Consider the following 18,041-nt stretch of genomic DNA (forward strand, 5'->3'; position numbering starts at 1 on the left):
CAGTTTGTTGACGCTATATGTTCTAGATCAAATTAAAAAGCACATTATTGTATTAAATAAATAAAGAATTATTTATACATAAGAAATTTTTGTTTATGTTATTTTTTTCTTGGCTAGCCACATATGGGATTTATATCTGATTTAAATTTAATATAATATATATTAATATAATATATATTATAATATATATTTAATAAAATATATATATAAATAACTAGCTGACCCGGCGAACGTTGTTTCCCCTTGCAATTAATTTTCCTGGCTCAGCTGAGTTATAATATTTGTTGTTATTCAACTTAACCTTTAGCATTTTAATACGAAAATTATTTTGAATTGATTTTTTCTTTTGAACTACAAAAAGTCCACATGCATTACTTATGTTGTGTTATTTGAAAAAATATTACTTATGTTATTTGAAAAAATATTTTCAAATCCTTATAAGCACTACATTTTAAATGAAAAAAGAATATCAATGGATATTGCAAAGCGTCGTAAGAGCGATAACTGTCATCAATCGTATGCACTGTGTTATCTCTGCGTTGTATTCATATATCTTGACGTTCAAATGCGTCGCCAACCATAACAACTGCAACTTCATTAATAGTCGGTGCATTATATCGGCCCGCATGCTGCCCAGATGGTACTTTGTCTGCTTTTATGACGATTGTATAGTTGTCGTTTAGCAGTCGGTTTGAAACGGTATTGAACAACTGGACCAACTGGTTGTGATTTTTTAAAAACGGTTCTAAAATACCCACAATTTCTTGCTCCTCCATCTGCTCGATATGGTTGTACTGGCAACGTGCGTTTCTTTGCTGCTTCTCATTACCCATGAAGTAGATTTGCAGAAATTTGGGATCATTATTGGGCATCGGCATTAAAAAACCAATTTGGTGATACACTTGGCCCTGAATCTTAAGCGTTGATTGAAAATTGCGACCAATCTCATTCTGAACGATTTTTGTTGTTCCAAATGATGTCATTTAAAAGCACGAATTGAATTTGCGAATTTTACGAAAAAACAATTTAGATTGAGATGTAGCTCCAGCCAATAGTGCTTTCAATAGTTTTGGCGACAAATTCAATGGTGGCAATACAACTTTTCCAGATGTGTAGCAGAAACCGGCCGATTCACCTTTGTATTTGAGTGTATGACAGTGTTGGCACTGTTTGTTCATAGCACCGATTACAATTCGTGAATGTGACGAATAGTCGATAACCGACTCATATTCAAACGCAAGGTGATGAAATGATGAACGTGTCAATGCCCGATACACTTGCAAACGCTGTTGTTCACGTGTTCTGAATATGTCGGTGACTCGTGGACGGGCCAGTCTTTGTCTCAATGCATTAGCTCGAAGGCGTTATTTGCGTTGCTCTTGACTTTCATTAAGACGTGTGATTGTATCCTGGTTTTTTACATTCTCATTGTTTTCTGCCGATCTATTTAACCGACGGTTCTGGAGTAATTGTGAATTCAGAGTCGCTCGACCAATATTTTCTCCTTGTCCACGAAGACGTGGCATTGTTTTTTGTACGTTATTTATATCTTTATATATATAATTTTTCTTTTTTGTATGTGTTCAAGTGAATTCAAGGATGGTCTAGATTCACAATTTGGTCCATTTATATTAGACATTTAAAAGTTATTCATTCTTACTTTGATTTGTTTAAAAAGTTTAAACTCTAAAATGAATCGTTCAACTATCCTGTGGAATTTTTGAATTCGCTGGATTTACCAGGAATACCACCACATAACTTAAGATTAAAAATTGGCTCACCTATAATTATACTGCGGAATTTAAATGCATTTAAGCTATGCAACGGCAGTTTTACGATTCATTATAGAGATTTTAAACTTTTTAAACAAATCAAAGTAAGCATGAATAAATTTTAAATTTCTAATATAAATGTACATGGAAACCAAAAAATAAAAAATTATATAAAAAGACATTATCCAGTGGGCCAAATTGTGAATCTAAACCTTCCTTCAATCCACTTGCACACACAAAAAATTTCATCAAAATCGGTTCAGCCGTTTAGGAGGAGTTCACTGTCAACACACGTACAGAAGAAATATATATATAAGATATACATAACAAACATGTACACAACACATATGGTATAAATATATCCATAATGCATGTACATAATAATAATAATAATAAAGAGAAGACATGAAACTTGCCCAACAGCCGGTACTGCGGCCAGAAGAGTCCTATTGTACCGGTTTCACTATTGATTAAACAAAGCCCCTTAAAGCTTTGTGAATAAAGTCTAGAACTAAATCTAGAGAAGAGTTCTTAATCTGCTCTGGTGACAGAAATTCTTTATATGCATGTACATATATATATGTGAAAAATCCAATGGGTTCGTATCTATTTAAAACATTTTTAATACTAAGCATTAATGTCATTTTCTTGACATTATATTTAGTGTAATAAAAAGAAGGGCTTACATTTTATTTAAATTGCAGACAAAAATATTGTTTTAATAACCTAGTATCTAAATTTCTATATTAATCTATATTATTTAGAAGAATCTAAATAAAAAATTGAAACTTACCTCTCCAATTGTGTGCTTTTCTTTGAGCTTGGATGCAATCTCTGCGTACCTAAGTAAGAAATCTTCTTCAAACTGTTCAAGATTGCCGTCAAAGGAAGAAATTAGTACATCACAGGCTTGAAGTATTAAAACTTCGCGTGTATATTCAAAATAAACAGGATAAATATGCGACAGATGTTTATCAATCAAATCGCTAACATTAGGTTTCTTGAATAAAAAAATTTCAACTTTAAGTATTAAAAAGTTATAAACAAACAGAAATAATTACCAGCTGTAACATTCGCGCCAATCGTTCGTCCCTAATCGAAGTGTCACAGTTTAATTCACTTAGCGTTACATTATCACAATTATCTGGATTAATTTCATTACCCGTCATTGTGATAGATGAGGTTAAACTAAAGTTAATATCATCATAGGAACATTCATCCTCATCAGCAGCATCTAATGAAGTTAAATTCATCTCCGCTAAACACTCAACAGATCTTTCACATATTGTCCCAAGTGCTTGGACTACAGGAGGAGAATATGCAGTAATTGTATCTGTTATTGTGTTGACTGTTGCATTTGTTGTTGTTGTTGCTGTAGTTGTTATTGCAGCTGTTGTTGTTGTTACAGTTGTTGGTATTGATTCAGTAATCGATTCCAGATTTGTTGATTGATTACAGTGACCAGTTAAACGGTCTTTACATTTCTTCAGATAGTTACGAACACGCGATTTACTGCGCTTAACCGCGTTGTCTACGTTACCGTTTTCGATATTTTCTGTGGCACAAACACAATTTGCTTCTTCCTCACGTGCAATCGGTGCAGTGACGTTGCAATGCGCCATAATGACCGACCTGATCTCATTTCCATTGGAAACTATTCGTGCTATTGGTTCAACGTTTGCCGGCAGTGTTGGTGCATCAATTTTCGTGTCATTCACCACCAGCACTTGAGTCAAATACTGTTCATTGGTGCTATTGTTGCTGGCATTATTGTGCGCCAGTTGTGCAGTTTCATGCTCCTCCACCGCTGGCGGCGAATCCAATGAATTGAGCTGATTAAGGTTGCTGTTAACATTATTTGGTATGCTACCCTGTAAGTGTTAAAGGAGAACATTGAATTATGATTTTTGCACAAAACCAAAAAAAAAAAATAATTAATAATAAAATTTGACTTAAAACTGGGTTGGAAAATTACAAAAGTTTTTGTAATAATAATTATTTTCTTATTCTTTAAAACTTATGAATTATTTATGTCTTTATGGCGTGCTAGATATGTTTCTGTTGTATGGTAATTTGAATTTTTAAATTACGTTATAACTTTAATTATTCTATGTATTCTACATATTGCATAAAATAATTATTATTAAAAAAGTACCGTAAGTAATGTACACATAGACAATTTACCGGCGCATCTAACATGCAAAAAAGATTTGAATGAGAAAACAAAAATATTTGTTTTAGAAATAAGAAAACAACAAAAATCGATTGTTAAGAAGCAATTGAGGGCAACATTGATTGAATTCAACAAAACATATTTAAGAGCTGACATTTTGCACACAGCGGCCCATCAGAGAGTTTTCCACTGAGGAACCACCCACAATATTCATGACAAAATGTACATAAAAATATTGCATGACTTAAAAAACGAACGGCAAAAATAGTAACAAATCGCGCTAAATTTAGTAAAAAGGAAAACACATTTCTTTGATTGACGTAGGTCAAGAGTACTGTTCACTTTCTCCGCATATTGGCATACTGTGACATTTGGCCACAACAAACAAAATTTATCCTTTGTGATGACCGCATTGTTTTGTTTTAACTTTGAGTGACTTAAGGCGTTCCTTCCATAACAAATCCACTCTTTGTGGTTAACACCTTCGCACAAATAATATCAAAAAGTCACTGAAAAATGTATGAATTCACCTTCTTTTTGAGAAAATACATATCCCCACTGCAGTATCTGAAGTTAAAAATAGTTTTGTATCTTTGCAGTTAATTGTTTGATTTGCTAATTTCACAATTGAAAACTATATCGAATCATCTTAATTTTATTTATTGCCATTTTGCTTATCCTTCGAGCAAGGTTACAAAGCGGCTCACACCAGACTGATTTGTATTAATCACACTTTTACATTTTTTGTTTACTTTTCTCTATGAAATTTAGTTAAAGTTTATTGTTTCCTAGGTGCTTACACTTCCTACTTTGCCACTAAACAAAAGAAGCTTTTGTCTATAGTTTGCCGACTCATATAGTCGTCAGATGGCGCTTTCCAGGAGCAGGCGCATTTGAGACATAAAACTTCTACGCTTAAAGGGACAAAGGATATTATAATACAGCACTATTGTCTTCACTTAACTGAAGGGAATTCCTAGTATAAAGTCAAGTTTATGTGTTATTTTATAAATGGAGAGATTTACTTTTCAACGAAACTACAAGTACTGCCATGGATAATGGAGTGGAATATATAAATATATAATTGAAAATGGATGTTTATTATTACATTAGCTTTTTTATTTCTATATAATATAATAGGGTTGCGATATTCAGGAAGTTAGCAAAGGGTCGCTGAAACACTAAAGTAGTATATTCCATTATAATTTCTAATTTCCATCGTAATATTATAGCAAGATGCGCTAAAAGTACGTAAAGAAGCAGACTTTGTTTCACAATGTGAATACATTATATGAAGAAAAATTATAATTAAATAATAAATATTTATCCTTTGCTCTTTTTACAATAAACTGAAGAAAATAAATATTAACATTTTAAGATTAAGTTTTTTCAAAAGAGTTTCCATAAAAATGATTTTCGCATGAAGTTACTAAAAATGTTTAAAAAAGGCATTAATAATTCATTAATTGGCTTATGTTAGCTTATTAATTTAATATTAGATTTAAATGTATTTATATTAAAATGTATTTATATTAAATAAAAATATCAGTACTTAATTTTATATAGTACATAAATTTCTTTGTAATTTTAAATTGAACTTCAAATTACAAAATTAAGAAAAGACATTATATCTGAACATATTGGAATAAACTAAAGAAACATGGGATGGTAATAATATATAGAAGTAATCTTAGCCCACATTATAGAAATAATAATAATTAATACTATAAAAATAAATTGGTTGTTTGTTTTTTATCTTTTGTGTTTCTAAGTGATTTTCTAATTTAATACTATATATTAATATAAAATACTATATTTTATTATAGTTATTATTTTATTATTTTAATATATAGTACTAAAAATTATGAATCGATAGGTAATAATGCCTTGATAACTTAAAGTAACGTAAAGTAAAAAAAGATTATTATACTTATTTTATATATTTCAAACGATTATAGAAAAGATTACTATAAGTAGATTTAAGTGAATTAATTAATTAATATCTGAGCATAATAAAGGACAGAATAACAAAAAAAAATATTAAATTAAAGTATTGTTTATTTATTATATACAAATTATATCATTTTTATGGATTTTTTAACTTTACTTTAAATAATAACTTCAATTCAAGTTGTTTTAAATGATTAGACGTAACCAACTCGAATTAATTTTAGTCAGAATTAATTTATAGTCTTTAGCTACACATTATATTAAATGTTCGACAACATTAATAATATTACAGTACTTATATAACAAATTAGAGTATATTATATTTAGATAATGCTTTAATTATGTTACAAGTGCTCTAACACAACACTATTTATTATAGAAAATTCGTTTTCATATTCAATCAGAAAAAAACATGTTTAATCTAAGTCTTGGAATCGGACCTAAATTGTAAATCGAATAAAAACCAGAAACCGAACTAAAAAAAGATATCAATTGTTTTCAATTTAATTATTTTCAATTTTGTTTAATTTACTAAATAAAAGTTAAAAACAAATTTTATTTAAAAACGAAAATTATAAATCAATAAAAGAAATTTAATAACTTTTATAACTACGCTTTTTTAATAGATAATACAGAATGATTTAATTGATCTATAATAAAAACATATATTTATCTTATATGTATCTTAAAAACATAAAAATTATAATATATCTGTTAATTAATTACATATGCACTGGATTGAACCGAGAAACTGGATTGAATCGAGAACAAAAGAACATTGACCTTTTATCAGGACTTGAAAAGTTTCTAAATAATTGCTTTATATTTTCCTTAGTTATATAAAAGAAATATATGCATACATCAGAACGGTGGCTTGAGTGTTTTAAATGACGCCAGAAAAGTAGTTAGCATTAAATTAGTATACGCGACCATAAACCAATTTTCAACCACGATTAACCGAATAAGTTCTGGGTCATATTCTGAGCATATTCCAATTGAGTAATAACCGGGCGGTGTAGTTATGCCATATGTATTTAGAAATTTGCTCTGTATAGTAAAAATATCTATCAATTACTTCGAAGAGGAAGTAATAAACTATCTATAGTTTATATTAAATTCCATAACTAGTGCGTTTAAAAATTATAATCGCAAACAAAATAGCATTAACTGTGGTTAAAAGAAGAAACTACATGAGAAGAATCATTATGAGAAGAAACTACAGTAGAAGAAAGTTCTCTTGCATTACAATACAGCACCGTTCTAAAAATGTATTTTAGTGCATCTGGAAATATGTAAATTTCTTAAAAATTCGGATTGTTTTAATTTTTATACACCTGAGAGATGCAACTCAAATGTAAAAAAACTATCCGAAATAGTTGTTTATTGTAAATGTCTCAAAAATTTATTTGATATAGATATGTTAGAAAAGCATTGGAATGATTTCAGATCCGAATGGACTATTATAGAGATATATATTATTATAATTAATTCTTTAAATAAATTTATTGAAAATGTTTTTGAAAATGAGACATTTTTTTATGTAAGACTTGTTAATTTACTAAAACCTACCAAAAAGTTGTCTTCCATAAAATTTATCGGAAAGAACAAATGTTATTCTATTTCAAAGTGCAGGAATACAAACGTACTTTTCTCTTATAAAACCCATGATAGTAACATAGAAATATGTTCAATTTCGATTGATTTTCAGCAAACTTATGAAAGTTTATTTAAATTGAAAAGTCCATAATACCATATGTGGTAATTTCGAGTGCTAGTGTGTTTATCTCGATGTGTAAACGTTTTAATAGAAGTAACCGGAGTACTCCTTTTAATGTATTCTTCACAATATACTTGTATGTAACAATAAGCTGGCTTTTTCAAAAGAACATTATAAAAAACGGTCCATGATCCAAAGACTCTCTTCGATATCTGTAAGATTCTATGATACAAAAATATTAATTACAAAAAATATATCGAATATTTTGGAAAATAAAAGTAAATTTTCGTTTTCAAAAATATTAACTCCTAAAATCAGCATAGGGCCGCAAAACTTTAAACCACTATTATTTTCAAAACCCAATCAATAAGACATCAAAATCAAAAATATAAAATGGACCAGTACACAACATAAAAAATTAATTAGTTGTGCGGCAATAACTCAGAAATCATGTTCTCTAACTTATGAAAATGCATTTAATTTCAATTCGGAACATATAATACCGAATTAAAAATCAAGGAAGATGTAAAAAACAATTTCTTAACATAATCATAGGAGAAATATTTGAACAGTTGATGCAAACATAGAGCAATTGCCTTGCATTTCTTTGTGTAAAAAGTATTTGGTGATCGGATTGAACTTGTGTTGTTTGTGTTTTTATGCTGTGTGTACTTTGTCATAACTAATAACTTCTTCTATCATAACTATGATATTTTTTACGACAACTAATTCAGCTTTGAGCAGTTTTTCTGAATCGCTTTCCAGATATAGATGATTGTATAACTAACTATTTTTTTCGAATGCAAGGGCCTGATATTCTAATATTCTGTACATCAATACCACTATCCATGCGATGTTATTTTTCTTGAATCTCAAAATTAAAGGTTATTAAAATAATATACTATGTATGCATAAAATCTGACATACGGACTAAATATTTTTAAAATTTATGTTATAGCAAAAAGAAATTATTTAATTCTTACCAAAATTGCAGGAAATTGTTGTCTTAAAAACAGTGGAGCTGTTTCATTTAAGCGAAAGTTTGTGTATTGTTTCATAAATATTTTAAATATTATATATGCCATAATGAAAACTGCAACAAAGTTATTTATTTTAAGAATGTAGGATTGTTCATGAGACATGACACAAAATTCTCAACGCATTTTGTATTTGGTTCAAATTATGATAAATTTTAAAAAATATTTATATTTTTTGTTTTACAATCTCAAATTTAGCACAACATTCTATTTACTTATTATTTTATTTAATATATTTACTTCGCACATCATTATGAAAACCATTAATCACATTTGAGTTAGTGAACTTATGAATTGTGTAAAAATTCTATCGCAATCGTTCAACTTGAAATTGAAATTGCTGCGAACAGACACTGATAGACTGTATCTGATAGACCGCATATTCATTTCACATATTTACTTTTCTCAATTTCCTTTCAATTGCAAACTGCAAATTGTTTACATTTGAATTTTTGCATAACGCAGGTCACGACGGAAATAGCCAACATGCAATTTATCAATAAAAATTTAAAAATGGCTTAAATGATATCGACTTAGCCGCACATCGGTTGGCCTTGTTGGCCCGCAATGTGCATCGATGGACGGACTCGGTATTGGGGACTACACTCTGCACTAAGACAAATGATGCAGTTAACAGCGAACGCACTTTGTTTGCATTACATTTCAATGAAAAACGATTTCAATAATATTTTTTCTAATCGTTAACTTCAATGAATTTATTTAAATCCACACATAACACATAACACATTTCACAAACGAATTCATTTTGCTTTTCTAAGATAAAACCAAAAGTGAAGTATTGAAAACCGTTCGAACGGACGCAACCCACTGAAAACGAGTTCAAAGCGATTCGCGAGTTTTCCACAAACTAAAATAAAATCAAACTCTCAAAAAGAAAAACCTACTGAAAACTACGCTGAACTCAAAACTAAAAACTAAAAACTAAAACAAAACATGGCAGCGTATCCATGTGAATAAGTGAATGAATGAATGAATGAATTATGTATCTGAATTGTCTGTATCTGACGATGTTTGCTGAAATACTTGAATGGATAAAGAAATGACTAGCTGACATGTACATTGTAAGTTTTAATAAAATTTGAAGCGCACGATACACAATATACAATATACAATACACAACACATAGCGTTGAGAACACACCTTCACATCGGACGTATAATATACCTAAAAACTTAGCACGATCTTCCCTGCACCAAGTGCAAATATTTCTTCAAAACAACCACCGAAACTATCAACTTGCGTGCTCCAGTAGTTAAGCTTCGCTAGAGAGAATGTCTATCTATTCAGTATTCAGTAATTTTAGGCTTCAATGAAGTTGTAAGTTTTTAGTTTTCATGGTAAAATTTGGTATAATTTGCATTTGGGCTTTCTTTACTTTAGTAATTATGTACGTAGTCGCAAGGGATTAGGAGCATAATTTAATTTATTTTCGTATGGGAGTGACGAATGCTTGTAAACAGTGTGACGTTATCTGTAATCTTCTATCTGCCAACAAATGTTGCGGTTCTATAAATGCTTGCCATAAATAGAACGCAAAATTCAGACACAAGTGCAGTAGACAGTAGTAGTTCCCACTCATGTCCATTAACAGTGCGTTTCATTTATGTTGTTAATGGTATGCAAATAATGCAGAAAGGTCCTTTTATTCTGTAAAACAACTCTAATTGAATTAATGTTCTCTGTGTAGAAACTTTCAAATCAATATAGAAAATAGAAGGCAGATAGAAGGTAGCAACAGTATACAATTTTAAATTTGATTATGTAAAGTCAATAGTGATAAGGAAAATTATTTTGTTAATAGAAACTATTTTCTAATAGAAAGGATTAAATGGATGTGAAGAGGAAAAAATTTTTATACGAATAATTAAGTTTTAAAATAATTTTTTTCAAAAAAAAAACAAAACCACTAATAACTTTAAATTTGATTTTGTAAAGTCAATTATGACAAGTGAAATTTTATTTTAATAGAATTTTTTTCTATTTTTCGATAGAAAGAATTAAAAGGTTTAATAGAATTGAAGAAAGATGCTTGTTAATACAAACAATAAAATTCAAGAAAGATTTCCAAAAAGTCCTCTATCTAGTAAAACTCGAAATAGTTGTATGGTTAGCTAAAAAACCTTGACTTTTTCCTCAAGGCGAAGTATTATCACAACTGTTTTTAGAAACATATAAGACGGATATTTACACTGAAATCTCTTTACAAATTTAGTTCTAAATGATAAACAATAAATAAAGAGCTATGTAATATATAAACAATATACAACAAAAAGTATACAATTAAAGATGTAGTAGTAGCAAAAAGCAATTGCTGATGTTTTCACTGTTCTACACTATTCTCTTTCCTACTGATGGTTCTGTCAAAAGGACTATATAAAATAAAAATTACCATTAATTACCATTTTTAAGGTTAACATAATATATAAATATTTTAAAATGCTGATCAAAATAATAAGGTACGCATGAAGTGACGACATTTCAAAAGCATATATCGACTAATACATCAAAGTCGCAAGGGATTTACGAACTAATAGAAAACGTAAATTAAAACTTACACCCAACAGGTGGAAGAAGGTTTTGGGACAAAATTAACCTATCGTATATGTAAATATGATGTGACTTATATTTAACATAATTTATTAAAGGTATTTTATTATATAAGACTTGTGCTGCTTGAAGAAAAACAGGACAACAAATATCATTGGCAAATGCTAAGGAGAAACTTTTACTCACAAAAAAATCTTCCAAAAGAATTTGATAAAAGTCCAAAAATAGGAAAAAGAACTTTCAACAAGTTAACGAGAGAAGTCCAAAAACCAAATTACTAAAATTAATTAATTAATTAAATTATGATTTTCGAAACTATAAAAGACTTTAGTAGATAGTAATAGTTGATTTTTTGATTCAATACCAACTATGCTTTTATTTAGTTGATACTATTATTAAAAAGTTATATATGTATTTTAGCTATCATAGAAAATCTCTTATAACAAATTAAATATAAGTCACAGTATAAGAATAGTTGAGTGGGATGAAGAAGAAAAAGATACAACTGAACAATATCTGTGGAAATATCATAGATTGTATTTATTAATAGACCCGTGAGTTTATTCTGTTTTCTTTACTAAACTGCTTGAGATAATACTTTTACACAAGTTGATTCCTTTTCACCATTGCCAATAACTGATTTCCTCTCGCTCGTTTAGCATTCATGGAACTATTAGACAAGTAAAATACAAGAAGCATCGAAAGTACTGATTCCGATTGTTTTTTTTTTGATGTTAGATATTTTTTGAAGATAAATAATTTTTTAATAGAACATTACATGATGATCTTAACTTATCTTATATGTAGAATTTTATCTTCAAATATATAAACCTTTACTCATGATTTTAGTGTGAATTCTGTTATTATCCACTAGAAATATTTAAGTAACTTGAACATTTAAAAGTACCTGGAACATCTTTGAATATTTCTAATATCTCTCTGCAGCTTAAAAATCTTTGAATGGCTTGAACAACATCTGGTAGGTCGGAAATCTTTAATTATTTTGGAAATGCTCGAGTAGCTTAAAAATTTTTAACTAGCGCGAACATTTTTAAGTTTTTAAATTATATTGGAGTAACTAAAATATTTTCAAATAGGTCCAACAATTTTCAATAATTTAAACATCATTGAAAACTCAAAAACTTTTAAGCAGTTCAAACATCTATGAGTAGCTTGAACAGCTGGAGTATTTACAAGTAGCTAGAACATCCTCGAGTGGTTCGAATATCATCGAGTAGGTAGAACACTTTCTAATAGCTCAAATATCTAAAAATATCTGAGTATTTTCAAATCATTGAGTATCTCCAACATTTTCAAAAAGTAAAGCACCTTTGACTAGCTACAACATAGAGTAGCTAGAACATATATGAGTAGCTGAATCATATATTAATAGCTTAAATATATTTAAATGACTTGAACACGAACAGGTAGCTTCAACATTTATTAATACTACGAACATTTTCGAGTATCTAGCGATTTTTTGAGAAACTAGAATATCTAATAGCTTAAAAATACTTGAAAAGTACAATCCAAATGTTCGAATTCAGTTGTTTGAACATCGAAATGTTTGAATAATTGTATAATAATAATAAATAAAAACATTACTAATTATAAGTATTTTAAATTATAGATTTTATAGACAATGCAAATACTAAAAGAATCCAAACAGTAATAAATTGCAATAAATTTGTGTTTAGGCTCATTTTGTGAATTACCACCTAATATTGAAATAATTCCCTTAAAGAAATTATATATATACTCGTATTAGTAACATCCAATGTTAACGGTTTATGTCTGAATACATGTCTATTTTAGGCTTAGTCTACCGTAAAAATGTTCAAGCAAATAGTTTCGAACTCATAATTACACTATTTACATTCATGTTACAACTTTCGTAGTTTCGATTTTGATTTTAAATGTAAAAAAAAATCAAAATTCAGCATTCGTGCATAAATGAAATTCCTAAAAAGTTAATAAATAAAATTTGTAAAATTTAGCAACATTAAAACTAAAGACCATATCAATAAAATATTAACCACTGACCATAAGTGAAATTTAAAAATTATAACTTGCAAATTAAGTGAAAATAGCGAAGTATTGGGTGGAGATTTTTAATTGATATAAAATGTTTTCTATTACGAAAATTTAATTAAAAACTAAATTTCCAAGGTATAAAGTTTTTATATTTATGGGGAATTTTATGCTGAACTTGTTACGTATGGCAAATACATGACCTATGCTAAAGGGTGTGTGCCACTTACTCGTACCAGGAACTCGTAAACTGGCTGTCTGCAAAAAGGGCACACACCCATTATTAGCACCAAGTGATTGACATTAGGTTTTTCTTTTGTAGCATTTTATATATCATTAATGTCTGCGAGCTCATAATAGTTGGTAAAAACAAATCAAACCGTCATAGACATAACCTATTAAGTGTGAGGGGTCATCAAAGCGGAATTTTAGTTTTGAATACGTAAACAGAACATGTGAAAGTTTAAAAAAATGTTAGACAGTCACGCGACTAATTCTTCTGCTCAGAACTGAACGTGTCTGTAATTTAGAACGTGAATTTACATATCCACCAGAAATTGAAACAAACAAATGGACTTCAGTTCTAGTACAACATTTTGAATTTTTAATTAATATTAAATTTATGGTTGGAAAGGATTTCAAGTACAGAATATGTAAAATAGTACACCAATTAAGTTTATAAATTATTTCAGATTGTACTTGTATGATATTTATTGTTTTGTTATTTATTTGCATTTATAAACATAAAAAACTATTTTTCAACTCATACATATCTCAGGGACTTTTAACTCTGAATTTTAATGGGAATGGTTTACATTACGTGATCTAATTTAAATATTTTGAACGAAGAAATATGTACAGACCTCAACAGAAAATATTATTCTACCTTAAAATTCATCCATGCTTAGCATTTGTGCGAGTACTACAAAAGCTGTTATACTCTCCTCGTTTATACGATCTGGAAAAATAAAATGTGACCTCAAAACCACAATTTCAAATAACTTAGAATATATTTGATCATTTGTGGCGACATATTTTTTATTTTCATGTCCAAAGAACTCTTACACATTTCCATTTAATCATATATTAAATTAGTAACATTGTAGGTGATTATAAGCTATGTTATTTGATGGCAGCTCATAATACATCAAATACTATTAATAGGTTATGACTGAAAGTATACTTTTTATATACCATACACAGTCTGTAGGTAACAAAAGCTATTCATATTTTGTTAGTTCTTGTATTTACGACTTTTGTTTCTTAAATTGTGTAAAAATTGGATATATGAATACTGTTCTAGAAATGTGACACCTGATTTGTATACGTATGTACTTCACTTACATGCCTTACAACATCTTACATCTAGAACCGGATGGAATAATTACGCTTAGAAAAATTTACTGTAACCACATCTTTGTATAAGTTAAATTGACTTGATCAATTTTATTAGAAATATTTTAGCTCATGTGTGGTACAGAAGAAATAACAACCAACATAGGGTATGATTGAACCAACATGATCCTTCGAGCAAGATTATTTTTATTATTATTACAATATAGTGAATGGCATGGATATTATAAATTATACGTAAATCCATATATAAAACCATTAAGAATCTAGTGCCTTATGCATGCCCATGTGCCAGGTAAATCATCCTTCCTACCTTTACTTCACCCTACAGAGAAAAAACAAGTTTCGTCATTTATCGCAATAAAAACTTTCGAGACTGCAAACTTTTGAAATACAAAAACTTAAAAGTTTGTAGACAAAATTAAAGTAAATTATTTTCAAATAATTTATTTCTAAATAACAAATAACTGACTAATGTAAAAATTATTATTTATTGACTCACAGTAACTAAGCAAAATAGATTATTTCAGTTTGTTTAGAAAAGTATTTTAATTTATTTAATCACGTAAAAGTAATGGATAAATTGCATTTAATTTTGATTATTACTAATGATTGAATCACGATATGTTGAATTGTCAATAATTATTTAAGTTACATCATTTTTTATTATTAATTATTAATCAATGCAAAAAATTTCCGTAAAGTTATAATATCAAAAATTTAAAAACGATTGAAATAAAAATAAAGCAAAAACTGTAAACCCTAGAATAATTTAGTAAAGATTTCCCATAAATTACATACCATATAAATTATTGTCAAATGAATACTATTTATATATAATACTATTAAAAGAAAAAACTCATTGTCATATACACAAACACACACATATATACACATAACTAAAACTTTATCCCCTAGCACATCTCAGAAACCAAAAAAAGTTATGATATAGATAATGTAACTAAGTGTTCATTTAGTAGACATAATTTGGCTATATATGAGTAGATAAAGATATGTCCCGTTTACGCCAACTAAGTTACTGGTTACAGAATTGTCACCTAATGAAATCCATTTGTTATAACCTCGTCATATGATTAAAAATCAAGTCATGCTTGCAGGGTCATAAGCCACTAAATGACTAGTAACCGAGATGCCACCTGAGGAAATATATTTTTCATAGCCAATTCACACTGTTAAACATAAAGTCATGCTTGCAGAGTCATATGCATATGATGGAAAACAGTACATTCTAAAGATAACCCATTTATTATAACATATTCGCACGTTTAAATTCAACTGATATTTACAGATTAAAATAGGCAATCAGTTTTACGTGGTATGATAGGCAAATATGTAATATTTATATGACATAATTAAAAAGTGATATAGAAAAAAGTGACATCTAAAATTTTAATAGTGTTAGCTAGTCATGATAAATACAAAAAAAAAACAAATCGTTTTCTTACACCAATTTTTGGTTAGCAGGCTTAGAAATATGGATAACAACAACAATTCAAGATAGATTAATAGTTGATGCAGATTAACTCGTTTAGTGTGAACAGACTATAGAAGAATACGAATACATTTGTAGCGAAATATAGCAAATTATTGTGAATTTGTTAATCTATTGCTTTACATATACTAATTTGCAGACTTATCTCCATCTCCATCGAAGAAAAAAATGCTTCCGTTCTGTTGTTTATAGACCATCTAAGAAAAATAGGTCTTCTTTAACTATATATCTTTAAGCAGATATATATCAGATTTTTGCAATAGTCGATATTTTTAACTATATAAAAAATGCATAGCAATAAAACAAATATTTCTTTATACATCTAGAAAAACAGCAATTGTGCAAAATATAACATTTTCCATGTAGGATTTTATATAATGAGAGAGAAGATCTTATAGATTGTAATAAATAGAGATACGTATGAAGAAAGAGGGTAGAGTAGAGTAGAAAATAATACTGTATTTCCTTATTAAATATTAGGAAAATGATCGACTAGAAATATTTCATTATTTACTCCATTCGTTATAGGGGGATAAATTGTAGACTTAATTAATACAAATGAATCCCTTAATAAAGGGATCAATTTGTAACTTTGATATATATATATACAGTAAAAATTCTATTTTTAAATATTCCTATTGAACGAATATTCCTCTTTGAAGAGTAATTTTTTTATAACCTTATTTTTATTATTATTTAGCATAGCTTAACCCTTTTTTTGCCGGACAACTCTGTTGAACGAACAAAAATTAGCTGCTTGACAATAAATGTCAGCTTAATAGAGTGTTCACTGTATCTCCACAGTATTTAGCCTGTTGATTTTGTTTGTAGTTTTTATGAAATAGTTTTTTCTCTTTCTCTTATTATACAACGTATCTTGTAAAAAGTGTATTTGGAGCACTATAAACTTTAATTGTTTACAAAAGATATTGTTAATTTGTTAGAAGCTGCCATCATAAAACTTAACTTCGATACCACCGCTTACCTCCTTTGGAATATTTCTTTCAATCCATTGAAAAGATTTGTTTCGGCATATCAACATTGTTACGCGATTGCAGACTGTAGTGAGCAGAGCAATGAATTGGTGCGCCACTGCGCCGAAATTTTTAAAAGTTATATTGGGCATTGTTAAAATTAAAAAAAAAATGTAAATGAGTTTGACAAATAGGACACATCACTTTAATTTCACATAAAACACTTAGTTTTCCTTAAAACCCACTATTTTTTATATAAAATAATCATTTTTTTGACATCAGAGTAATAATTTATTTTGTACTAATTTTTTTATTGATTTTCTTTATTTTTGTTTTTGTTTTCGCACTTCACTAAGTAAACCTGCTCATGCCATAAAATTTGAATCCGCCGTTACTTCTTCAACGTTTAACGATTGCGACTGGCAGGGCTAGCACGAGTACGAATTGTCAAAGCTTGTTATGAAAAAAATAACAAATAACAACAACAGCAACAAAAGCATCAATATGTGTAGCATAATGCATTGTTATTGCCATTGTTTTTGTTGCCATAGTTGTTTTGAATTTGTTGTTGTCACTTTTGTTGTTATACGTTTGTTAAGAAATGTGAAATAGAGTAAATAAAAAAGAAACACAATATTGATAAACAAAAGAGGCTCAAAAGAGTAACTTAATTTTTACGGAAAAGTTAAGCCGAAACCAAAAGCACTCAAGCACAAATCGGCAACGAATTCTAAAATTTGCAGTCAAAGCACATGATAACGTCGCGGTCGCAAGCTTATTGTGTGCACCTCCTTAACTTAATTGTTAAGTGTTTCGCGTTTTACTAACTGAAGTGCGCTGCTCGAAGACAATAAACAGACTGCATGCTGCAGCACTTTCAACTGGCAATGAGCAAAGCAACAATTGTCAACGTTACAACGCAAACAATTGAGTAGCGTCGACTTCTACCTTCG

At 28.8% G+C, this 18,041-nt stretch overlaps 1 protein-coding gene across 1 annotated transcript; it reads right to left on the minus strand.

Moving 5' to 3' along the window:
• Positions 1–545: 545 nt before the first annotated feature.
• Positions 546–17,670, minus strand: LOC119680524. The gene is made up of 4 exons (XM_038093373.1): positions 17,100–17,670; positions 2,834–3,643; positions 2,566–2,772; positions 546–914 (listed from the first exon to the last, which is right to left on the minus strand). Exons 1-4 carry the CDS (start codon positions 17,238–17,240, stop codon positions 546–548), a joined length of 1,527 nt encoding a protein of 508 aa, XP_037949301.1. The 5' UTR covers positions 17,241–17,670.
• Between the last annotated feature and the right edge of the window lie 371 nt (positions 17,671–18,041).

This window comes from Teleopsis dalmanni, chromosome 1, assembly GCF_002237135.1.
Source record: "Teleopsis dalmanni isolate 2A chromosome 1, ASM223713v2, whole genome shotgun sequence".
Taxonomy (NCBI): Eukaryota; Metazoa; Arthropoda; class Insecta; order Diptera; family Diopsidae; genus Teleopsis; species Teleopsis dalmanni.